The following is a 26,568-nucleotide window of genomic DNA, read 5'->3' as shown; positions in this document are numbered from 1 at the left end:
TCTCTAAGCCTGCTTCTACTGACTGGTTTTTTCCCTTGTTATGGGTTGTATTTTCATGCTTTTCTGAATTGCCTTGTAACTTCTGATTGGCTGCCAGCCATGTGAATTTTATCTCGTTGGGGATAGGATACCTCTGCATTCCTTAAGTATTTTTGAGGTACAATTAAATCACTTGGAAACAGTTTGAGTCTTTAAAGGCTTGCTTTCAAGCTTTGTAGGGTTAGAATTACAGGCAAGAGTGAATTTTAAGGTTAATTTTGCACCATTACTAATTTTACCCACTGCTAAGGCAATACCTTCCTGAGTACACTATGTGGTACCCCATTCATTATACAGTTTTTCCACAATTCCCAGCCTTGTATGATCTCTAGGGATTATTCTGCCTGCCCTTTTCCAGTGGTTCTTTCCCCAGATTCTGTAGTTTTCCCATCCACATGTACTCATCAGCTGAGAGGCCCAAGGGGGACCTGCAACAGATCCCCTGAGCTCTCTGTGCAGTTCTCTCCTCTCTGATGATCCGTGAATTTTAGTGGCCCTGGCCTCCTCAAATTCTCAATTGTTACCTCAGCTTTGGACTCTTGGGCTCTCCTTCTCTGCAACGTGGACTGGAAACTCTCCAGGCAGTTGGCTCGGGGCTAACCTCATCTGTTTCCCTTCTTTCAGAGATTAATGTCCTGTACTACCAATTGTTCAATGTCTGAAAATATTTCCACATATTTCTTGTTTTTTTTTCAGTTATTTCTCCTTTCTTCACTTTTTCTTTATTCAGTCTAGACACCTTGCTCAACACTCAGTTCAGCCTGCCCAATTATCCTTCCATTGCACCCAAACCAAATCTCTCATTCCTGCCCAGTCCTCTCTCCTGAGCTCCACTTTTTTTTTTTTTTTTTTTTTTTTTGAGATGCTGTCTCACACTGTCGCCTGGGCTGGAGTGCAGTGGTGCGAACTCGGCTCACTACAACCTCCACTTCTCAGGTTCAAATGATTCTCCTGCTTCAGCCTCCTGAGTAGCTGGGATTACAGGCGCCCACCACCACGTCTGGCTTTGTATTTTTAGTAGACATGAGGTTTCACTATGTTGGCCAGGCCAGTCTCGAACTCCTGACCTCATGATCTGCCCAACTTGGCCTCCCAAAATGCTGGGATTACAGGCGTGAGCCACTGCACCTGGCTGAGCTCCACATTCGTATATCCAGCTGCCTCCTGGACAGCTCCAGTTCAGTGTCCTACAGGCACTTAAAACCTAAAGCACACCCTCCCAGAGTTCATCTTCATCACCCTCATACACACCCAGAACCTCCTTCTGGATTTTCCACCTCAACAAACAGCACCATTATTCACTCAGCTGCGCAAGTTTGAAACCTGAGAGAATTCCTTTATTCCTGCTTCTCTCTTCTTTGATCTAATTCATTGGTATGTCCTTTTAATTCCATGTTCTAAATGGATCTCAAATCTACTTACTTTTCTCCGTTTCTACTCTCCTTGGCCAAGACAGCTTTACTTCTCCCCTGGATTGCTGTACCAGCCTCCTGTTATAGCTGGGTCTCCCTGCCCCTGTCTAATAGATGCTCTGTGTTGTAATCAGAGCTATCTTTCTTTAAGATAAATATGGCCATATCACAATCCTGCTTAAAACTTTTGGTTAGACTCTACTGTTCTCAGAACGAATCCCAATCTCTTCATCTACAAGGTCCCTCATGACCTGGCCTATAGCTACCATTCCAACTTCATTTCTAGATTCCTGGCATCACCCCTGCCATATTCAACGCTTCTGCCAGGCTGACCTATTTCATCTTTCTCCAACATAACTTTATCATCTCCAGGCCTTTGAACATGCCTTTCTCTTTATTTAAAATATTTTCCTGACTGGATGTGGTGGCTAATGCCTGTAATTCCAACACTTTGGGAGGCCCAGGCAGGCAGATCACTTCAGCCCAGGAGTTCAAGACTAGCCTAGGCAAAATGGTGAAACCTTGTCTCTACTAAAAATACAAAATATTACCTGAGTTGGTGGTATGTGCCTGTGGTCTCAGCTACTGCGGAGGCTGAGGCGGGAGGGTTGCCTGAGCCAGAAAATTTGAGGCTGCAGTGAACCATGACTGTACTGCTGCACTCCAGCCTGGGCAACGAAAGTGAGACCCTGTTTTCAAAATTTAAAAATTAAATAATTTCTCAATCTCTTTTCACATTGGTTATTTCATACACATTATTCCTAAATGACCCACAGTTATCTCTAGCTCAAAATGGTGCAAATCAGACTTATCTTTGCCTGTTCCCCATCCTTCCAGCCTTGATTCTTCTTGTTTTTAAATAATGGCATTATCAACCAGTCCTCCAAGAAACAAATTTTGGTGTACCCTAATGTCTTTCATTTCTACACATAGGCCCTGCTCCTTCCCCATCCCGTCACTGCTTTTGCTTGAGTCTTCACTGTTGCTTGGTTCACATGGCAACCTCTTGATCTGTCTTCCCAGTCTCATCTCCTGCCACTCCCTTCTAGGAAGCCTTTATGCCTGAGAGCTACTACTGCAGGTGACATTTCTTCTACAATGCCTTCACTCACCTTGCTTATCCTTCGAGATAAAGCCATCACCAAAGCTCGATTTCACAGATGTTCTTATAATACAACAAGGATTTTACACCTTTTCCTAAATTTCCAGCTCTGTCTTATACTATTGTCTCCCTTGCTCTGTGCTCTGGTGATTTTGGCTTCTTTCAGTTCCTTAAATCAGGCACCTCTTTATTTGGCTGATTCCTGCTCATTCTGTAGACCCTACTTTGAAGGCCCTCTTTTAGAAGAACGGTCCTTGTCCTCCCTGTGCAGACCTCACTCTTCACATGCTCCTGTGCCACAGTGTACTTTCTCCAGTTTGTAACTACTCAGTGACCGACAGGTACCTCTCCTCTGCTAGTCTACAAGTTCCACTAAGGCTCTTCTTTTCCTCACAGTTGCATCACCTAACACTATGCTTGGCATGCGGAAGGAATGTGGAATGAACAACATCTTCTCTCATCTAACTTGTTAGCCTAAACGCACCTTATCTGTGCTCTCCACCCCTTCCAGAACTTACTCATGAACTTGCAGTGCACATCTGTTGTTTCTGCCCTTTTAGAAACAAGCACCTTGGGTTTCCTTCAGGGAACTGCCCTTCTCCCACTGCAGGCAAGTGGTGAGACTGTTGATCGGATATATGTCCAAAGTGTAAGCACCTGACAAAAGCTCAATTAGTGGGACAATTTCTTTCTTAAACTCAGCGACACCAGGGAGAAAAACAATGTGCTGAAGACAGGGATCAACCTAGATTCCGGGGGCTGCCCTTCATGTTCTTTCTGAGGGCTGGATGTTTAGCTTCTAATTAGATTCTGCGGGTACCCATGTCCTTCTAGTAAATTCCTTTTTAAAAACAGTTATTCCCAGTCAGTTTTTGTTGCCTTCAATTAAGCTGTCCTAGCTTATATGTATTTGGGTCCTCCTAAAGGGCAGGGCTCACCTCTGCACCTAATATCGCATGTGGCACAGAGCTAGTGTTCCATAAATGTGCTGAATGGATGGAGGGGTGGACAGAGTGACCAAATAAGCAAGGCAGCCTAACAAGCAGCCCTGAGACATGGAGTCTTTTGGAGTCTTTTCCTCCACCCCTTGCAGTGATGGGCAGTGTTGGTGGTGGCAGTGATCGGCAGCAGCAGGGCGACCTCTCCCTTTCCTTCTCCCTCACCTGACATCTTTGACTGTGGTGATTCCCTTGCTCTGGCCCTTCCTGGCTCCCAGCCTTTCTGATTACATCACAGTCACCTGCCCACAGCGAGCCTCCTCTGGCTCTTCTTAGGCACAACTGTCTGCCACACTATTTATGTAATGCCTTTCACACTCTCTATTTTCTGGGTTTTGCTTTGGGGTTCCCTTTAAGAACTCCCTGTTTGCCAAGGTAGTTTCCTCCCATCACATATAAAGGCCTGATATTTAACCCTCTCCACAAAGGCTTCCTGAGTCTCCTGAGTTACCAGAATCTGCCTGCTCAGGAGCACTTTACTCTCAGTCCCAGCCTCATAGTCATGTTACTGATGATTTAATCTGTGCATGGCCATCACAGAGTTCCCTGACTAGCAGGAAAATTTAAGCATGATCTTTAGGAAGTGTAAACTAGAAAAGAAAGCAATCAGGAAGGCACAGGCGTTTTGCTCCAGGAATACAGGAGCAGAACTTCTCTACTGCTGGGGTTGGCCACGGTTACAGACCCCAGCACATCTCCTTTATAAAAATGTGTTCTTAGAGTTACATAAGAATTTGCTTTATACAAAGTAACTGCTATTTTGAGTGTACCAACACTTCAGGGACAATTCACCTCTGGGGTAGCTGGCATGAAAGTCTGGGTCTCACCAGCAGCCCAATGATCCCAGATCTGTACTAAGAACGAACACTCTGGGAATCCCAGGTCAGCCAGGCACAATGTGCACTGACATTCCAGCTCTCCTAGCACCTGAAGATACTCTCCTCCGCAGGTATCAAAGCAGAAAGCCAGCAGAAATGTTTAGTCTGATAGCTTAGGCTTCCTGCCTTGGCCAGGCTGGAAAGCCCAGGATTACAAAAATCACTGACCAAGGAGCATGTGTGTCTCTGCCCAGCTCCAGGTGGGGAGTGACATGACTGATGCCCTTCTCCTGCACGTGCACCAAGTCAGAGCTTTGAAATTAACCATTAACTCTTCCATTGCCACCTAAAAGTCAGCCTTCTTAGTCACAGCAAAAGATTCATATAACTTGTTGAATGAACACTGGAACACTGATGTAAACTCTCAGAAGGTTCGGAAACTGGACATAAGAGGCTACATATTAAAGTGTGAATACATGTAATAACGAAACCTCGCTACACATAAAGCAAAAATAACGGAATAAAAATTTAAAAAAACACAGTTTCTACCATCATCATAAACCAATGAAAAATCAGGCTCACAAAGTCTGTGAGAATTCAGAATATATGAACAGAACAATTACTAAATTTAAACTAGCAGACATACAGAGAACCTTACAACCAACAAATGGAGAATGTACATTCTTTTTTTTTTTTTGAGAGGGGATCTTGCTATGCTGCCCAAGCTGGATTCAAACTGCTGGGCCCAAGTGATCTCCCACCTCAGCCCCTGAGTAACTGGGACTATAGGTGCGTATCACTGTGCCTGACCTCTTTTTAAGTCATGTAGGGGACACTTATAAAAACTGACCAGGCTAGGTATGGTGGTTCATGCCTGTAATCCCAGCACTTTGGGAGGCGGAGGTGGGCAGATCACAAGATTGGGAGTTTGAGACCAGCCTGGCCAACATAATGAAATGCCATCTCTACTAAAACTACAAAACTTAGCCAGGTGTGGTGGTGGGTGTCTGTAGTCCCAGCTACTCGGGAGGCCAAGGCAGGAGAATCCTTTGAGCCTGGGAAATGGAGGTTACAATGAGCTGAGACCGCACCACTGCACTCTAGCCTGGGCGACCAAGCTAGAGTGGTCCATCCAAAAAAAAAAAAAAAACAAACCCAAAAAGCAATTGAGAGGCTATAGCACAGGATCAGCCTTCTAACCCTTGTTTAATTTAAAATTTAAGTATTGAGAAGCTGTCACGTGAAATCACATTTTATCACTGGCAACAAAATACTGTCAGTTATTTCCCTTGAAGTGATAATGTTCACTTTCATTATTGAGAAAATGTCTGCCAGATTCCAAAGTCTGAAAAGCCATAGTTTGACAATTGTACTTTCAAGTAAAAATTATGTTCTATGAAAAATGTTGCATGAAAAACTCATGGAGCAGAGTGTAGCCCAAGAGGCTGCTGGTCAGTGGCAGGCAGGCCAGGTGGGGACCCCCAGGGGAGCACAGCTCCAGGTGAAGGCCAACACACCCGTCCTCGCATATGTGCACTGAATGTAGCCTTTTATGATCTCCAACCAACTCCAGGGTGACTGCTCTAAGAATTCATATACATCTTGCAATAGAGCTTCATGTCATTTTGAAATACCTGATACAAAAAGGTGAGATTAGATTTGAAATCCATTTGTTCTAACTGAAGAAATTTCAACCTTACGATTTTGATGAAAGAAAAGGAAGAGCTGTTAAATTTTTAAAATATGATTTCAACTGTTGTAAACTTCTGAATAAGTATAAAAATGATTTTACATTTTTATCAGTTATTTGTGTGAATGAAATTTCTTTTTGAGGATAACTTGAGTATTTTTTAGGAGAGTATCATTAAAAAGCCCTGGCAGGAGTTATGCAAAGCCTCCCCAGGAAAAAATCCTGAATAAAACTTTATGAACACTGAAACGAGCTCAAGTTTTTAATTAAAAAACTTGAAAAGACTTTTATGGCATAGCAATTCAACATTTAATATATTTCTTAATACTCTGTGTTTCATTTTATTCATCATAATTCTTTTTTTTGTTATTTGTTTGAGACAGGGCGTTACTCTGTTGCCCAGGCTGGAGTGCAGTGGCGCAATCTTGGATCACTGCAGTCTTGATCCCCGGGGCTCAGGTGACTCTCCCACCTTAGCCTCCTGAGTAGCTGGGACTACAGGTACACCACCACCATGCCTAGCTAATTTCTGTAGAGACAGGGTTTCACCATGTTGCCCAGGCTGGTCCCAAACTCCTGGGCTCAACTGACCCTCCTGCTTTGGCCTCCCAAAGTGCTGGGATTATAGATGTGAGCCACCACACCTGGCCTGTTCATCAGAGTTCTGTAATATATATATATTTTTAAATCACAAATGTTTTCACAATGCCCTATGTAGATAACTCCAAGTCCTCTTCTGTTTGTACTAGTGCAGCACATAAATATTACTTCCTACCTACATTCTGACGTGAAAACAGTTGGGAGTACCAGGCTGTGCAGTGAGATCCTGTTCTAGGACAAAGAGAGAGCTTCCTGAAGGTTCCTGAAGCCAGGTGTCCTAGTGTAGCCTCACCTTCAGGATACTGAGCCCCAGAATGGAATTTCAAGGAATACAGTTGTACATGATGAGCCTAACATGCTACTGGCATTTTCCATTTTGAGTGACCCACTTCCTTTTTTCCTTGTAATGAACCACCACAAATTCCAATCAGCTGTCACTGTACTTGGCACAAAGTAGATGCTTATTAAATGACTGCTACTGATGACAACCATGAATATTGCCCATGAACACCAATTTAAGGCGCATTATTGAGATATATAAAGTTTGGTATTTTATGGGCTAAAAACATGAACTTGGCTCTATCAGAAAATTGCAATGCTTCAAATTATAATTCACAAAAGCCACAAGGCAGAACAGTCCATGAGGCAAGAAAACCCATCTACTGGGAGAAGCAGCTCTGCTGTCAGATCTTCTTTAAAGTGGTCTTTGGCTCCAATCTCTGGGCTATGATGAATTGCTAAGTACAAAGGGAATGGCAGTAAATGGAACAAGGACCCATTCTAGCCAAAACAGGTCTATTATATCTTAAGAAATGTCACTGTATAGTGTCTAAAAAAAAGTCATGGGCTATATTAAGCATATGTAATATATGCCATGGCTTAGATGGAGGAGGAATAGTTGGCAATAGTTCCAAATGGGCTGTCAGGCTTGCAGAATGAAGGGACTGAGAACAACTACTGTTTATTGAGCATCTTCCTCTGTATTAATGGTGTTCTCAGTACTATCACCTCCACGGCCCCATGAAGCAGGTACTATCTCTGTTTTACAGATGAGGAAACAGAGGTTTAGACAGGGGAGGTATGTTCAAGATTCCCCAATCATGAAGTAGGCTAGCAGGTATCCTGCTGAACCAACCCAGGTCTGATTCTTTTCTCTATGTTATGCCACAATGACTCTCAGAGGAAGACAGAAAAGCAGGGCCTCACATTAGCAGCACAGTTTCCATGACGGCAATGATATACTATTGCCTCCCATCCCCTTCCCCAGGGTGATGTCAGAAGGCCCTGGCCATGCCACACATGAATCATGGAAGTCAAAAGAGGCCTGAGAAGGGCTGGCCAAAGTGCAAATAGCTCCCACATCATCTCAAGGCAGGGAAATAAACCACAACATGGGATCAATTAATCAAAGACAAACTAAAAGGAAAAGCAGTTTTCTAAAATAAACACAGAAAAACCCACTGACCTACACTAAATTAACTGATCCAGTAAAATAACTTAGACATTTGCAAACTAAAATCCAATCTCAAATGGGTGTATGTTGGTGTGGGAGAGGTGAGAGGCCTAGGAAGAAGCTTCTGATAACAGAGTCCCCTGTGACTATCAGGCCTCCATCTCAGCACAGCACAGCACAGCTGTTCTCCAATGTGGCATACTAGGGGCCAAGGGCACATGACACGTCCTTGGCCCCAAATAAGAGAATCATAGCCTATAGAAGAAGCCCTGGAAGCCTCACACAGAAGATAGAAGCCCCTCCCATGGCAGCCAAAGATGTCACTGCACCCATCTCCCTTCTGTCTTGGGAAAATAGCAGATGTCTAGGGCTGAGTACTGCAGTGAATTCAATCCTATGCACAGCATCAACTGTGTCCGGGCCATGCCAGGGCATCTTGCACTAAGCTGCAGGAGGATTAGGAGGGACAGCATGTCAAAACAGCTGCTTGTACAGAAAATGGAAAAAAACGGCTCACTCTGCAGTTTGTACCTTAACCTTCATGGAGCTTACGTAGGGTCAATAAGACATAAACACTCACTGCTATGGTCTGAATGTTGGTGTCCCCTGCAAATTCACGTATTGGAACCTGATATCCAATGTGACAGTATTAAGAGGTGGGGCCTTTAGAAGGTAATTAGGTCATGAGGCTCCACTCCCAGGAATGGGATTGCTACTTTAATCAGGGAGGCTTGAGGGAGCCTATTTGCCTCTTCTGTCTTATGAGGAGGCACACAGAAGGTTCCATCTATGAAGAATGGACCCTTTCCAGACCTGAATCTGCGGATGTCTTAATCTTGGACTTCCCAGCCTTCAGAACTGTGAGCAATGAATTTCTGTTGTTTATAAATTACCCAGTCTAAGGTATTTTTGTGATAGCAGCCCAAAGAGACTACGACAATCACCAAGCAATTATCCCCTTCCTGAACAAAAATAACTTAATTTTTTTTCCCAGTTAAGAATAACATATGCTCAATACAAAAATCCAAAGCCAAAAAAACTTATAAAGAATAAAGTAAGAACCATTTGAAACCCCTATTTACCTAGGGTTAACTGCTGTAAGTATTTTGGTGACTATTTTCCCAGAAATCTCTTTCTATAAATATGACATACTTATGAATGTACATATATAATTTTACTTACCTTTGGCCTCAATATACATGCTGTTTCTGTGTTTTGTTCACTCAACAATATCCTCGACATCTTCCGTGTCAATAAAAGTAAAACTGCATCATCATTTTAAATGACTGCAGTTACTCCAATGCATGGATATGCCATTATTTGTTTAATCCCAAGCACTCCTTAATTAATGAATATTATTGTTCCTAATTTTCTATTCTTCTATAGTTTATAAATAGTTTCTATAAATAGTTTAACACCTATTCTGCACCTATTATGCACCAGGTGCATTCTAAATACCAGTGATACAGTGATGAACAAAACAGACAATGTCCTTGGCCAAATGAAGCCTCCATTCTAGTGGGGGAGATTCAGATTGTGCAAGCAAATAAACAAACCGCTTGAAAGAAGGAGGCGTGCTAAGAAAAAATGAAGACCTGCCTTTTTAGAGAAGAACTGGTTACAGGAGTGGACTACTTGAGATGCAGTGGTCTGGGAAGACCTTCTGGCAGAGGTGAAGGTGAGACAGAAGCCTGAAGACAGCCATGCAAAGTAGGGGCTAGTCTAGGTAGTAGAAACAGCAAGCGTGAAGACCCTGAAGCAGGAAGGGACTGGCATCCTCAAGGAGCCGCAGAGGCATGCCAATGTGGCATGAGGGCAGTGGACTGGGGGCAAATGAACTACAGGGAAATTGGAGAGGTAAGTAGGAGCCAGGAAAGAGGGACAAGTTTGGATTTTATTCTAAGTGTGCTGTGAGGTCACTGGAGAGGCTTCAGTGGTAACAAGACACAATCCAATTTATGTTTCTGGAAGATTACTCTGGCTACAATGTGCAGAAGGCAACAAGGGGACACAGACAGGCCAGTCAGGAGATGTTTCTAGTCTACGGAGGAGAAGATGGTACCTTCGGCAGTGGTGCTAGAAAGAAGCAGCTAGATAAGAACGCATTGTGAAGGCAGGAAAGGGGGAGAGGGTAAAGGAAGAGGATTCTAGGTTTGCAGCTTGAACTATTGGGTAGATAAGGAAGAAAAAGTGGGAGAAGAACTAGTATCAGCATACAGATCCTATACATGTTTCAACAAATTTATATGTAAGCATTTATACATAAGTATTTGGTTTTGGGACGCTGCTATAAATGTGTTTTAAAGTTTGGTTTTCAGCTGTTCATTGTTAGTACATGAAAACATGATGAATTTCTGTGTTTTGACCTCATATCCTGTCACCTTGCTAACTCATTTATTAGTTCTAGGAATGCCTGTGTAGATTCATTGAGATTTCCTAAGTAGGCAAGCATGTCATCTAGGAAAGGGTTAATTTTCTTTCTTCCTTCCCATTCTGAATCCTTTTTATTGCTTTATTACACTGAGGAGAACTTCCAGAAGTGTTTCCTGATGTTAGGGGGAGACCAGTCTTTTGCCATAAAGTATGATGTTTGCTGTAAGTTTTTGTAGATGCCTGACATCGGGTTGAAGAAGTTCCTTTTTACCATTGCTGAGAGTTTTTATCATAAAAAGATGTTGAATTTTGCCAAATGCGTTTTCTTCATCAATTAATAAGACCATGTAGTTTTTTTTCTTTAGACAGTTAATATGATGGATTGTATTGATTTTTTAATTGTTGAACCAGACTTCCAATCCCAGGATAAACCACACTTGGTCACCAAATTTGGGACATTTTAGCCATTGTTTCTTCAAATATTTCTTCTGGAACTCCAATGACATGAATAGTAAACCTTCTGGTATTGTCCCACAAGTTACTGAGGCTCTGTTTAACTTCTAAAATATTTTCTTTGTTGTTCCAATTGGATAGTTTCACTGCTTTATTTGGTTCTTCTTTACACTGTATTTCTCTTTTCTTCTTTGCTAAGACCTTCATTTTTTAAAAATACTTTTAAATTTTTAATTTTTTTTAGAGATAGGGTCTCACTCTGTCACCTAGGCTGGAGTGCAGTGTGCACCTAGGCTGGTGTGATCACAGCTAACTGCAGCCTTGAACTCCTGGGCTCAAGCAATCCTCCTGCCTCAGCCACCCAAGTAGCTGAGACTACAGGTGTGCCACCATGCCTGGCTAAGTTTTTTTTGTTTAATTTTGTAGAGCTGAGGTCTCCGCTATGTTGCCCAGGCTGGTCTCAAACTCCTAGCCTCAAGTGATCCTCCTGCCTCAGCCTCCCAAAGTGCTGGGGTTACAGGCATGAGCCACTGTACCTAACCTTTACTTTTTTGCCAAGATTTTCTAGCTTTCTCTTCATTTCAACAGAATTTGCCTTTACTTTGGGGGAACATTTTTATCATTGCTGTTTAAAAAGTCTTTGTTAGATTATTCAAACATCTATGTTATCTCAGCACTGGCACTGGTTGATTTTACTTTTCCTATGCAAGTTCAAATTTTCCTGTTCTTCATTTTGGTTCACATCTGGGATATTTTGAATATTGTTATGAGACTCTACATCTTGTTTACATCCAGTGGAGAATGTCCATATTTTTGTTTTAGCAGGCAATTGACCAGGTTGGGTTCAAGCAGCAAATTCCAACTGGCCTTCTGTCGGTAATGGTTTCAACATCAGTTTCATTTTCAAAGCCTATTCAGAAGAGTCCTCTGTATGTGTATTCAGTCTGGGACTTGGGCAATGGTCTATCCCTTAGTTCAGTTCTGAAAGTCTTAGGTATGTTGTTTACAATCAGATACACACATGCATAGCTTGGCTTAGCCTGAAGTCCACAAATAACTTAAAAGGGTTGCTTTCCTGAGCTCCTTTTCCTTTTGTTTTCTCCTTTGTGCCTGCTGGTTCCTTGGGCCTCCCCTTCTTGGTCCTCTGGCCAGAAAGCTGGGGCTTTAGTTACCACATTCTGCCGTGAATTTTCTGAATTGAATTCAAATCTGGGGCCAAGCATCAGGAAGGCAAAGACCGAAAACAAGCAACCAAAATTGAGCCCATCCTCTCGGGACTATAGCTCTGCTGATCAGAGGAAGGTTACTCTCCCTCAGTTTTAGATGCTTGAAGGCCCTACGGCTGCCACTGTGCCTACCACCATCAGCGTGGGATTGCCTGCGGGCTGGGGCATGGGGAACAACTCTTGGGATTTCCCCCTTTGTATGAGCCTTGAGAGTCCTTTTCCCACCCCAGAGCTTTAACTAGAGGTCTTTTCCTGAAGTTGTTTGTACTGTGGTGTCCATTACTGGGGCTTGGGGTGCCTTGAGTCCAAGACATGAAACACTGAAGGGAAAACAGAAAATTCACTGCCAGTTTAGTAATACATTGAATTCTGCTATTCTTCCCCAATCTCTCTGCTACTGTTTATGTTTATGTTTACAGTTTATGAGTCCTCAAACTGCTATTAAATACATTCTGAACAATCCTTTAGCTGCATTCAGAGACAGGGTGAGTGTGGTCACTCCATCTTATCTGGAACTGGAACCTTTTTTCTTACTTTTAAGTACCTATACTAACAGAAAGTCAAGGCCGGGTGCAGTGGCTCACGCCTGTAATCCCAGCACTTTGGGGGGCCGAGGCAGGCGGATCACAAGGTCAAGAGATTGAGGCCATCCTGGCCAACATGGTGAAACCCCATCTCTACCCCAAAAAAAAAAAATTCAAAAAAAAAGTAGCTAGGCATGATGGCACACACCTGTAGTCCAAGCTACTCCAAAAGCTGAGGCCAGAGAATCGCTTGAACCCAGGAGGCAGAGGTTGCAGTGAGCCAAGATCATGCCACTGTGCTCCAGCCTGGGTGACAGGAGACACTGTCTCAAAAAAAAAAAAAAAAAAAGAAACTGAAATAAGGATTAATGCCAAAGTTATCTTGTTAAAGTTCTAAAAAGTTTTTGGCAATGTGGTATGCCCATTGTTTTGTAAATTCTCTCCAAATAAAATAGTCAAGTGGCCACTGTGAAGACCTCTGCCCAGCTCTTCCCTGGTACCATTCCCTTTTAGGCTTGATGCAAAGCATGAGATAGCAAAACTGTTGGCCTCTTGCAAATATCCCATGAGAGCATGAATAAGGCAGAACTAGGTGTGCAAGCTGGCAGGTGTTGTCAAGAAAACTGAAACCTGGGCCGGGCGCGGTGGCTCAAGCCTGTAATCCCAGCACTTTGGGAGGCCGAGGCGGGTGGATCACAAGGTCAAGAGATCGAGACCATCCTGGTCAACATGGTGAAACCCCGTCTCTACTAAAACTACAAAAAAATCAGCTGGGCATGGTGGCGCATGCCTGTAGTCCCAGCTACTCAGGAGGCTGAGGCAGGAGAATTGCCTGAACCCAGGAGGCGGAGGTTGCAGTGAGCCGAGATCGCGCCATTGCACTCCAGCCTGGGTAACATGAGTGAAACTCCGTCTCAAAAAAAAAAAGAAAACTGAAACCTGGGTAAACTGAAAACCAGTCGCAATTTGAAGCTGACTCTGAATCAACTTGATCTATCCTCCACTAAGAGGGAATTAGCGGAAAAATGTCTGAATTCTCATTCTTTGCCAGCCTTCACTGGGAACCATGTACAAACCTAGCAGCCTTATTCCCATGGTCCATAGTTACTTGCAGATTAAATCCAAGATCTTTTTATAACTCCAAGGGAGACGAAGGCTGAAGACCAAAATTCCCTTGTACATTATTAGCTGTACATTGAGGTTTTAAGTACTTTTCTATATATTTGATATATTTTACTGAGTTATTTTTTTTTTTTTGAGACAAAGTTTTGCTTTTGTTGCCCAGGCTAGAGTGCAACGGCGTGATCTCAGCTAACAGCAGCCTCTGTCTCCTGGGTTCAAGTGATTCGCCTGCTTCAGTCTCCCAAGTAGCTGGTATTACAGGTGTGCCACCATGCCCAGCTAATTTTGTATTTTTAGTAGAGATGGGGTTTCACCATGTCAGTCAGGCTGGTCTCGATCTCCCAACCTCAGGTGATCTGCCCACCTTGGCCTCCCGAAGTGCTTGGCATGAGCCACCATGCCCGGCCTATATTTTACATTTTTAATACAATGCACAGCTAGTGAGTTACTGTAAAATGGACACCTATGTAACCCTGTTCAGGTCACTAAAAGGAATATATCAGCATACTAGAAGGTCCCATGTGCCCATCCTTCAACATACCATCAACCCCCTAGAACACCACCATCTAGCTATTACAGAATTCAATTCCTTGCTTTCCTTTATCAATTTATTTATTTATTTTTGAGACAAAGTCTTGCTCTGTCACCCAGGCTGGAGTGAAGTGGCATGATCTCAGCTCACTGCAACCTCCACCTCCCAGGTTCAAGTGATTCTCTTGCCTCAGCCTCCTGAGTAGTTGGGATTACAGGTGTGTGCCACCATGCCCAGTGAATTTTTTGTATTTTTAGCAGAGATGGGGTTTCACCATGTTGGTCAGGCTGGTCTCGAACTCCTGACCTTGTGATCCATCCACCTTGGTCTCCCAAAGTGCTGGGATTACAGGCGTGAGCCACTGCGCCCAGCCTTCTTTATTGTTTTTAATAATGAATTATGTATCTAAGCAAATATGGTTTAATTTCATTTGTTTTTGAACTTTATGTAAAAGGAAAAACACAGTATGTACTGTTTTGTCTGACTTCTTTTACCCAACAATATGTCTTTAAGATTTATCCATGCTGTTGCATCTGGCTATGTTTTGCCCATTTTTACTGTTCCCTATAAATATAATACAATTTTCATATTCATTCTACTCTTGTTAGGTATTTGGATGGTTTTTGACAATTATGAACAATGTTCTTATAAACACTGTTATACACAAATCTTGCATATATGTCCTGTTAAGTATAAGCATCCATTTCTGCAGAAAATATACCTAGAGAAGGAATTGGTAAGTCACCAGGTATGTGTATATTCAAATTTAGCTAGATACTACCACAGTTTATTCCAAAGTGGTTGTACCAAATTACACTCCAGCAAGTAGAAAATCAGAGTTTCCACTGCACCACATCCTTATCAACATTGGAATTGTCAAGCTTTTCAAGTTTCATCATTTTGTAGATGTGTGTTGATATTTCACTGGGATTCTAATTTGCATTTCCCTGAGTACTAATGCAATCAAACATATTTTCATAGGGTTATTGGCCATTTGGATTTCCTCTTTTGGGAAAAGCCTGTTCAAGTCCTTTGCTCATTTCTGTAACAGATTGCTTCTTTATTCCTATTGAATTCTATCATTCTTTGTTCTGGTTCTGGAAACAAACCTTTTGTTGACTATTTGTGTTGTAAATATCTTTTTTTCACTACGGATTTCCTTTCACAGTTCTCTCTCTCGCTTTTTTTTTTTTTTCCCCAGAGACAGGGTCTCACTCTATCACCCAGGCTGGAGTGCAGTGGTACAATCAGAACTCACTGCAGCCTCTAACTCCTGGGCCCAGTGATCCTCCTGCTGAGCAACCTGAGTAGTTCAGACTATAGGCACACACCACTGTGCCTCTGCTTTTTAATTTTTTTTGTAGAGTTGAGGTGTCACTGTTTTACCCAAGCTGGTCACAAATTCCTGGCCTCAAGCTATCCTCCTGCCTCGGCCTCCCAAGGTGCTGAGATTACAGGTGTGAGCCACTATGCCCATCCAGCCTGCCTTTTCACCCTCTTTTTTTTTCTTTTTTGAGATGGAGTCCTGCTCTGTTGCCAGGCTGGAGCACAGTGGCGCAGCCTGAGCTCACTGCAACCTCTGCCTTCTGGGTTCAAGCGATTCTTCCGCTTCAGCCTCCCAAGTAGCTGGGACTACAGGTGCGTGCCAAACGCCTGGCTAATTTTTTTGTATTTTTAGTAGAGATGGGGTTTCACCATGTTGGCCAGGATGGTCTCGATCTCTTGACCTTGCGATCCACCCGCCTTGGCCTCCCAAAGTGCTGGGATTACAAGAGTAAGCCACCGCGCCAGGCACTTTTCACTCTCTTAATAGGGGTCTTTTGATTAACAGAAGTTCTTAACTTTTATGTTATAAAATGACCAATCTTTTACCATACAAGTAGATACAAGTTTTAGATCCATTTAAGAACTCTTTCTGTCTGTCCATTCTACCTTAAAGTGACTTCTCCTGCCTCAGCATTTTGATGGGGAACATACAAGGTATGAGATAGAAAGATGCTAAGGGAGAGAGGATGGGATCTAGACTTAGACAGAGATGATGGCCCTGAACAAGTAACTTCACGTATTTGAACATTAGCTTCTTTATCTATAATTAAAGATATCAAAGCTACTGTAAGGAGACCTAGTATTTGATAGCACAGCAGAGTGATTACAGGCAACAAAAATGTATTGTACATTTTGAAATAATTAAGAGTATGAATGAAATGTCTGTAACACAAATAAAGTGTAAATGCTTGAGGTAATGGATACCTCGTTTACCCTGATGTATTTATTACTCATTGTATGCCTGTATCAAAACATTTCATGTATCTCATAAATATATACACCTACTATGTACCCATAAACATTAAAAATAAGAAATTAAAAGTGATTTTAACAGATAACTGGGAGGTGTATAAAGCCCTCAGCACCGTGCTGGCATACAGTAAAACAGGCAGGCCCTCAGTAAATAGTGGTGGTTGTGATCAAATTCTCTGAATGTCTATCCTCTTGTCCACTCTATTACAACTGCCTGAACCTCATGGCTATTTTGTGAATCATAAATCTACGCTATCTAAGGACAGCAAATGAATTAACTGCCCTCAACAGGCCAGCAGTCTCCCTGGCATTCACTGGCAGTACCCATGGTATGACGCCCACCCAACTTTACCTAAAAACACAGAGATGCTCTTCCCTCAAAGTGAAGTCATTCTGAAGCTCCCATAGGGACCCAATGGCAGCAAGCTGAGCAATCAAAGTAGTTTCTCTTTCCACTCCCTGTCAACAGGCACAGTGGTGTGGAGCAGGTAAACTGCCCCAGACATGGGAGAGCCAGGCTCCACTGGGTCTGGGTGAATCTGGGGCAGGTGTGCTGATCTGTGTATCCTGCACTGTAAACAGGTAAGAGAAGGAGTGTGTCTACCTACATGCATCTTGGCATGAGTGCACAGTACAATTTGGTACTCCTCTCCTGGAAAAGGTCTGTATTTGAGTATATGGGCTGTGCGTGTAAACATGCAATGGCCCTGTATGTTAGGAAACTGGAATGCTCCCACCAGCCTAGCCTTCTAGTAGAAAGCCCTGATGGTTATCTGCTCCAGCATTCCCACAGCTTTGGGTCTTTCAATGCCTTCTGCCCCACTTTCTGAGACAGGATATGTGCATGGAAAACAGACATTCTTTTATATGAATCTTGACAACTCTGAATGAAGAGGGAGCATCTACCACAACTCGTCCTTGCACACTTTTAAAGTAACTGGAAAAGTTCTCTGGATGGTGTGTCCCTCTTCTGCTTCCCTGACCATAAAGTCTCTACAAAGTCTTCTTGGGGCGTCCGCCCAACTCTGGGATATTCCATTGCCCTCCCCAGCAAACCCATACTTGATTAGGCTTCACAAAAATATGGCTAATATTGAGGGCTAAAAAGATGATAGAGGGGGAAGAGTTGGTACCTGAGCCTAGTGTTTGTCCAGCGGAGTCAAAGGAAAGAACTGCTGAATCTGCAACACAAGAGGACAAGTTCATTTCTTTCTCCTTCTTACAGTAAAAAAAACAAGCTCCCACTGGCTCTGCCCAAACCTTCCCTTAAAAGAGAGTCAACAGGAAGGGAACTCAGTTGCACAGCCAGCCTCCACAGGCCCATGCCCACCCATCCACTGGGCCAGGAGACCCTGCCCAGCCCAGCACCCCTTGCCTCCTGCCACTGGGAGACGTCTCAGGGCAGGGACAGGCCCCAAATTCTTTAGTGGCATTTCTTCTTTTTACTTCTTCTAGTGAAAATGAAATTAAAACAAAGCAAAATAAAACTTACCTCCTGAATCTAGTTAAAAACCTTTGGCCTCTCCCTTTCTTCTACTTACATATTCAATTGTTTATTGTTTCTTTCCCAAAAAAGACTTAAAGTAGCCTATTGAAATTTACAATATACACTAGAATTTAAAAATGAAGATGTCAAAGAAAGGAAAAAGATTATATAGTGAGGGAAATGTTAGTACATAAAATGCATGCCGTGAGTACCTATGTAAACACCGCAGGCAGAATCAGGACCCGAGCCTCCAAACAGCCAAAGAAAAAAGGAAATGAACAGTTACAAGATTCAGTACCCACAAGGCATGCATGCATGCATTCATTCATTCAATCCAATGTTCAGTAAATATGCATTGAGCATCTACGATGTGCAAGATACCATACTATGACTGAGACACAGTAACAAACAGAAAAAGCATGGTCTCTACCCTTATGGATCTTTCAGCTGTCAGTCTAGGAGAAAAAAACATTACCAAAGAACAAACTATTTAACTAGAAACTGATAGAAGAGAAAAAAAGAGAGTATTATCAAAGTTTATATTAGGAACCGAACTGAGTACAGAAGGGGAGTGGGTGCTAGATAGGGAAGACCGCTCTGAAGAAGTGACGCTTGAACTCATAGCTGAAGGATAAGTAAGGGACAAACCCAACAAGAATGGAATTGGACATTCAAGGTAGAGGAAGGCCATGTGTGAAGACCTGAAGCAAGATGGGGTCTGCTGCTCCAGAGCAACTGAAAGGCCAAAACATACAAAGCAAATACTGTACAGTGATCAGAGAGAACATTGTGGGTCTTAAAAAAGAAGATGTCGGCCGGGCACGGTGGCTCATACCTGTAATCCCAGCACTCTGGGAGGCTGAGGTGGGCGGATTACGAGGTCAAGAGATCAAGACCATCCTGGTCAACATGGTGCAACCCCGTCTCTACTAACAATACAAAAAAAATTAGCTGGGCACGGTGGCTCGCACCTATAGTCCCAGCTACTCAGGAGGCTGAGGCAGGAGAATCACTTGAACCTGGGAGGTGGGGGTTTGCAGTGAGCCAAGATGGCACCCCTGCACTCCAGCCTGGCAACAGAGAGACTCTGTCCCCACCCCACCCCAAAAAAGGAGATGCTATATGATGTTGAAGATTGTATATTCTACATTTCTTTCTTTTTTTTTAATTTTATATTTTTAAAAATCTTATTCCCAGACCCTTCTGTGGTAGTATATTCTACATTTCTAAACTAAGTAGCTGTGAATCTTGTATGGCTATTTCCTACAACATAAGCCAATGCCAAATGATGGCATAAATTCAACACAGAGTTTAATTAAAACAATTATAAGGGGCACCAAGATGATGTAAGGCCCAAGATAACCTAAGAGAGCCCAGACTCAAAAGGGATCAGATTCCAAAGACGTATTCACTACAAAGGAGTGTCAGCTGGATGCGAATGGCACCAGAGTCTACAGCCACACCCCGCCCTAGCATTATGGGCATTTTCTCTCATTGCACATGGACATTCAACACAATAGTTATCATAACTGTACATAACATCTGTTCCCACTGCTAGGTTGTAAGTTCCATAAAGGCAGATACCACATCTGCTTTACTCACTACTACATCACCAGCATAACACTTGACACTCAATATTTGCTGAATAACAATGTGTAGAAAAATGAATGAATCACAAATAATCAGGTGCTCTTTCATCAATATTTTTTTCTCATAACCATGTGTTTGCTAAGAACCGGGTGGCAGAGAGCTGGAGGATGTTGTTTCTGAGACAGATATTCTGTACTGCCAGTTAAAGGTAGATCTGTATGCTTTGAAATCTGCCAAGAAAAAGGTATGGTTGCCACTTTTTTACAAAATGTAGAATCACAATCAGGACACTTGGCTGAACAGATAGGTGACCATCCTATCTCATACAATCAATGTCTAACTCTTATCAATTATTCTTCTCCTTCTTCTTTTCTTTTTCTTTCTTCTTCTCCTTCTTCCTTCTTCCTTCCCCTTCCCCTCCTCCTTCTTTTGTTTTTTAAATAGAGACAGGATCTTGCCCTGTCTCCTGGACTGGAGTTCAGTGGTGCAACTGTGGTTCACTGAAGGCTCTAATTCCTGGGCTCAAGTGATCCACCCATATCGGCCTCCCAAACAGCTAGAACTACAGGTTCATGTGCCACCCTGCCTGGCTAATTTTTCAAATTTTTTTTAGAGGTAAGGGTCTTGCCATATTGCCCAGACTGGTTTCAAACTCCTGGCCTCAAGTGATTCCCCTGCTTTGGCCTCCCAAAATGTTGGGATTACAGGCATGAGCCACCATGTCCAGCCAATTCTACTTCTTTATCAGCATTTCTCACATATATCTCTTTTCAACGAAAAGACTGACTCCTCTAACACCTGCTTTTAAAAATGGCTTTACTGAGGTATAATTCACGTACCACTTTAAGTGTACAATTGGATGATTTTTTAGAAAATTTATGGAGCTCCATAATCATCATCACAATTCAACTTAGAACGTTCTCATCACTCCAGAAAGATCCCTCATGTCCATTCTGTCATTCCCTGGCCCCACCTCCAGCCCCAGGAACCACCAAGTTATTTTCTGTCCATAGGTTTGCTTTTCTGGACATCTGCCTATCATCTTTTGCTGGGACTGCTCTTATTGTCCCCAAACTACACCCCTGCCTCCAACTTAGCCCATTTCCATCCATTCTTTCTACTGATTTCTCCAAAAGTACAACAGATTGTGTCTCTGCTCTTGATTAAAACCCTTCAGAAGCCTCCTGTGGCCTGTAAGATCAAGTTCAAGCTCTGTCATTTAATGTCTTTACCATTTGCTTCATTTACCACCTTGAGTTCCAGATATGCAAAATTACTTATATTTCCCAAGAGGTGTGTACCTGTCTTCAGACACTGGACACACTGTCTTCTCTGCAGGTTTGCATTTAAGAGGGAAAAAAAAAAAAACCTCCCACTTTTCCATTAAGACCAAATCAATTGACCCCTTCTTTTTGAAGACTTCTCTGATCAATTGTGCTCACTTTCTTCTTTAGGCCATCACTGTACTTCTGTTATGGCATTCATTCATTATACTGCATTATAATCCTTGTTTGCTTTTCTTCTTCTTGTATTAAACTCAAAGTTCCCTGAAGACAGATTGTCTATTCATTTTGAGGCTTTGATGCCTAACTAATGACTGACACATACAAAGTGGTCAATATGTTTATTCAACTAAGAAATAAGCTAGTGGCTGGGCGAGGTTGTTCCCACCTGTAATCCCAGCACTTTGGGAGGCCAAGGCAGGCAGATCACCTGAGGTCAGGAGTTCGAGACCAGCGTGGCCAACATGGTGAAACCCTGTCTCTATTAAAAATACAAAATTAGTCAGGCGTTGTGGTGGGCACCTGTAATTCCAGCTACTCGGGAGGCTGAGGCAGGAGAATTACTTGAACCCAGGAGGCACAGGTTGCAGTGAGCTGAGATCAGGCCACTGCACTTCAGGCTGGGCAAAGAAAAGGGCGAAACTCTGTCTCAAAAAAAAAAGAAAGAAAGAAATAAGCTAGTAAATATTCTTGCTTTCTTTCAAAGGTGATGTTATCTAAGTGATATTTTACAAGTTAGGAGGAAAACCCATTCTGGGTATTGACTCCCGTCAGTTTGAATCAGTCCTGAAGTGTGCTTTTCCAGTGAAGGTTCAGAGGTCCAAAACTGGCCTCGCCCTAGGAAAATCAGTGCCCACACAAAGAGTCTCAGCACAGGACGATTAAGAAAAGCATCCTAAGAGTTTTCTAAGCGAGAGACCACATCCCCTGAAAAAGACTGGGAATGAAATTCTGAAGAGCTGACTGCCCATATGAGCAACAATAAAAACAAGCATCTCCAATTTTTATTGCAGTTGACAAGTATTTTTCCAATTGCAATTTATCTTTCTTTTAAACCTTTCAAATGACATGTACAGAATAAAGGCTAAAAGTTAACTAAAAGACTGAAATGCAACTAAGACTAAAACAGGCTAAATCCTAACGTCATTGTCTCTGGGTACAGCATGACACTAATGCTTATTCTCTGCATTTTTGTAAAATTTGTACAGTAAACATGTATTACTTGCATCATTTGAGGGGACAGAAAGTTCAAAAAAGAACTTCTGAATCCAGCTCTAGGTTTTTAACCTCCATCTCACTGGTACCAATGCCAGAGGATGGAAGGTTCTTGAATGCCTTCATTATTCACTATACATGCTGAAAAGCTGTTGAGCTTTTCTCTTTAGTTACTGAGGCCATCCTTATATTTCATGATACTTAAATATCCCTCAACAAATTAATCTAAATGGACTGGGCTTTCTTTCTCTTTTTTTTTTAATTTTATTTAACATTATTATTATTATTATACTTAAAGTTCTGGGGTACATGTGCAGATCTTGCAGGATACGGAATGGGCTTTCTTGCCCTCCTTTACTTCTCCCTCCTTCTCACAAATATTATCAAGTGGCTATTACATGTCAGGCCCCACAGAGCCAAATAAGAGACAGTCTTCGCCTTCAAGCCAAGGAAGACAGACCACTTCGTAAGCAACATAAAAATAAAGTGATAAAGGTAAGCATCAAACAAGTGACAGTCTATGGGAAAGAGTCAAAGTCTTTGCAAATATTATTTTCAATGGTAGTAGAATGCTCTTAAGATCACACATTTTTAAACTTCAGAAGAGGCAAGTGAGAGTGTAGAAACTTTCCGAGGAAGTTAGTGACATATTCATGTTTTGTGTAAGTTTTTAAATGAAATCTGTTGTGAGCATTAAAGCTTTGATGAATTTTGTTTTGATGATTTTTGCCTTAACTTCAGAAATAGTTTGGCCATTTATTATTTGTGGTTTCTTCTAAAGGATGTTAAGATTATTTCAGTTATAAACCACTTTGACAGCTAATGGGAAAACTTAGTATTCAACAAATTGAGAAGTTTGCTTTGCAAGAAACAGAGCAAGAATAGCCAGACTTCTCCCTCTCACACTAGCAAATATGTCATTTTTACTTCAGTCATCCCAGGCTCCAGCTGTTCCGGGCTCCCAGGCCAGAGGCGGCCATGTGGCATGCCATCCAAGTGACCAAACAGAACTCCAGACCAAAGTACAGCAGAGCCTTGCTGTACATGACTTTGTTCAATGAGGAAACCCAGAATTTACTGGCAACGTTTTATTATGGTCAGATGTTTCCTGTGTCTGGTTTCTGAAGTAGAATAAAAGGAATCTAAAGGGAGTACGAAGAAGAATGGGACTCAGTCTTTCTGGCCATTGGACAAGTTTCCAGAACACAAATGATGCAGCGAATGAGCTACATCTTGTTGGGGTATACTTATCTTCAGACAACTACCATGAGCTACCTTTTGGGGTATGCTTATCTTCAGACAACTACCATGTGTAAGCCCAAGAGATGTAAAAATAAACTAAAAGAAAATTGTTCCCTCAAGTAGCTTGTAACCTAACAGGTAAAATAAAAATACATATAAAGCTAAACACAAGACCCAGCCATGGGAAAAACAGTTACAAGGGAGATTTCACTGATTATCAATTTAACAGATGTTTACCGAGGAACTACTAATATGAGACTTGGAAATATAGTGGTAAGAATAAGAATGTTCTTATTCTTAAGGAATTTTTGTTTTAGTCAGGGAGATACAAAACAAGCAAACAAATAAAATGAACAAAATAACTAGACAGTGATATGCAATATGAAGAATATTAAAGCATGTAACAGAGACCAAGGGTAGAGGTACAGGCCGTATTAGACAGGGTGGCTTCTCTGAGGAGGTGGTACCCAGGCTGAGACCTGGACACAGAAGCCAGCTAAGAAAAGATCAAGGGAAAGAGTTCCAGGCAGAAGGAAAAGCAAGCGCAGCAGCCCTGCTACATCTAAAGAAGAGGTCAGAAGGTCAGTGTTGCTGGCACACAGAGCATAGAAAGCAGGAGGTGGGAAAATGAGGTCAGAGAGGAAGGCAGGAGCCGCATCTGCAGGTGGGTGTACAGGCCATAGAAAGATGTCTGTGTTCTATTTCATTAGCAATGAGAAGCCCTGCATAAAACCCAGGGAGTAACAGGATTGGATTTATATTTTTAAATATAAACTTTGGCCACTATGTGGGAACTAAATTGATTACTCTGGCAACAGAGTAAAAGGTAGATTAGGGGACAGAGACTGAAGGCAGGGAGATCAAGAAGGAGGAGACTCATGCAACGCTCTAGGTGAGAAGTGATGGTGGCCTGAACCGGGTCAGTGGCAATGGGAATAGAGAAAAAAGAAGAAATGCTAAAAAATGTTTAAAAGGGAAAACTTCAGGACGTAGTGACTGATGGGACATGCATGAGAGACAGGAAGGGAAGAGGATGATATCCAGCTTGGGCTTGGGCAAATGGATGTTGACTGTTGCTTGATTGAGAGTGGGCTGCATCTACACCACATGACCCTTCCTCCCCTCTGGCTACTAACAACTGGCCCATGGATGGTTACCAGACTCAAGGGAAGGTAATCTATAGACTCATCATCCATCTATGAGGCAGACAGGGTCTCTCTTTTGGAGATGTAAATTGGGAAGTACAGAGAGTTGGGGGATTGGTAGGAGATGCAATCAGACAAAGAAGTGTAGAGACTTGGATGCCATAGGCTGTGCTAAATGCTGGGTCCTAGGGCCCACATTAGAGGTAAAGCATCAAAGCCAAGAGTCACAACCCTGCTGTTGAGGGCAACAAGACAACTTGAAGAGCTGCTTTAGATTCAGAATGTTCTCCCCGTTCCAGTCTCTGTGGCAACCAGCTATCCCATGGATCATCTTTCCTCAAGGCCTTGGGGTTTGGTTTTTCTTCAGTTCCCAGAAGGCCTTGCCTATGGCTGATACTCTTCATGTCTCTTGCTACGCTGGAGCTGTCTGCAGTCTGAGTGGGCTCAACTTCTCACCTTCCAGGCCTCACACTTCAACACCCTGGAGCCTCTGCCTTCTGGATGGCTGCGTGCGGTGAACCTGCCACCAGGTTGGGTCTGTGCCAAGCACGTCTCATCCACAGGGTCTGGGGCTCAGAAGCAGAGGCTCTACTTGGGCCATTGTTCTCAACTTTGTTCTCCAATCTAGCTTTATGAAAGAGCCCTTAACTTTGGAGGTTTAGTGGTCTGTTAACAGGACTGACACCTCAGTGTTCATGTTGCCACCCGTTTCTTGTTCTAGTTTCTCCACTGTTTAGATCCCAGAGAGATCTGACCCCTAGCCTCAGTCCCTCAATTTCTTCCCTCCCAACTCCAATCCCAAACAAAACCTGAGTAAATGAGATTCTTGAAGACACACAGTGAAAAAAAAAGGTCTGAGGAGAAAAAAACCATCATCAATGTTGGAGGATATGGTAATATGGAAAACAACAAAATAATCAGAGACAGGAGTAACCGGACAGAGGAAGCCAAAGGAGGTGAGAATTGATCACAAGGAGTATCCCAATGTGGCAAAGATGGAGAAGAAGCTGATGGCTGAAAAGATAGCACAGAATTATTCACTGGGAGGGCATCGGTAACTTCAGTGGAAACAATATCTACAAAACAATCTGATGGCAAAGACTCAGCTGTGAATGAATAAGTGGAAGCTGTTGATTCAGTAGACTGCAAGAAGTTTCTCCTTAGATTTAATTAATTTAATTTACCAAACATATACAGAGTTCTTACTAAGCTCGAGAGACTGTATGAAAAGATCAGACATGGTCCCTGACATCAAAGTGCTTTTGAATCATCAGAGGGATAATAGAGAGATTCAAATAACTGTACTACCAGTCTCTAAAGAACTTGCTATAGGAGTTTATTTTTATTTATTTATTTATTTATTTATTTATTTTAAGACGGAGTCTTGCTCTGTCGCCCAGGCTGGAGTGCAGTAGTGCGATCTTGGCTCACTACAACTTCCGCCTCCCCGGTTCAAGCGATTCTCCTGCCTCAGACTCCCAAGTAGCTGCGACTACAGGCATGCACTACCAGGCCCGGTTTCTTTTTGTATTTTTAGCAGAGACGGGTTTCACTATGTTGGCCAGGCTGGTCTGGAACTCCTGACCTCAAATAATCCATCTGCCTCGACCTCCCAAAGTGCCGAATTTACAGGCGTGAGTCACTGCACCCGGCCTGTAGGAGTTTAGATGCAAGGAGAATTTTTGGCTAGGAGAAACTGGGAAGATATGGAGGAGATAGTACTTAAGCTGGTATGAGATGACCTATAGGACAGGCTGTACTGCAGTGTGGGAACAGCTATGAAAAAGCACTGAAGCAAGCCGGGTGCGGTGGCTCAAGCCTGTAATCCCAGCACTTTGGGAGGCTGAGGCGGGTGGATCACGAGGTCAGGAGATCGAGACCATCCTGGTCAACATGGTGAAACCCCGTCTCTACTAAAAATACAAAAAATCAGCTGGGCATGGTGGCGCGCGCCTGTAATCCCAGCT

The 26,568-nt window shown here is 42.7% G+C and overlaps 1 protein-coding gene across 17 annotated transcripts in view; it reads right to left on the bottom strand.

The window, feature by feature from the left end:
- Positions 1–26,568, bottom strand: part of ST3GAL3 (ST3 beta-galactoside alpha-2,3-sialyltransferase 3) — a 230,102-nt gene that overhangs the window by 121,004 nt on the left and 82,530 nt on the right. For 12 of the 17 annotated variants that reach the window (XR_004259500.1, XM_032247282.1, XM_032247283.1 and 9 more), the window contains one exon: positions 17,774–17,821. The exons of the other annotated variants lie outside the window; for them this stretch is intronic. Coding sequence is in view for 11 of the 12 variants with exons in the window: in XM_032247282.1 (XP_032103173.1) it covers positions 17,774–17,821 (48 nt within the window). In the remaining variant the exon portion in view is untranslated. The remainder of the gene's footprint in view (positions 1–17,773; positions 17,822–26,568) is intronic. 17 annotated transcript variants of the gene reach the window in all.

This window comes from Sapajus apella, unplaced genomic scaffold, assembly GCF_009761245.1.
Source record: "Sapajus apella isolate SASKATOON/1434 unplaced genomic scaffold, GSC_monkey_1.0 scaffold62, whole genome shotgun sequence".
Taxonomy (NCBI): Eukaryota; Metazoa; Chordata; class Mammalia; order Primates; family Cebidae; genus Sapajus; species Sapajus apella.
The sequence above is the reverse complement of the archived record's forward strand: the minus strand, read 5'-3'. Positions and strand labels throughout refer to the sequence as shown.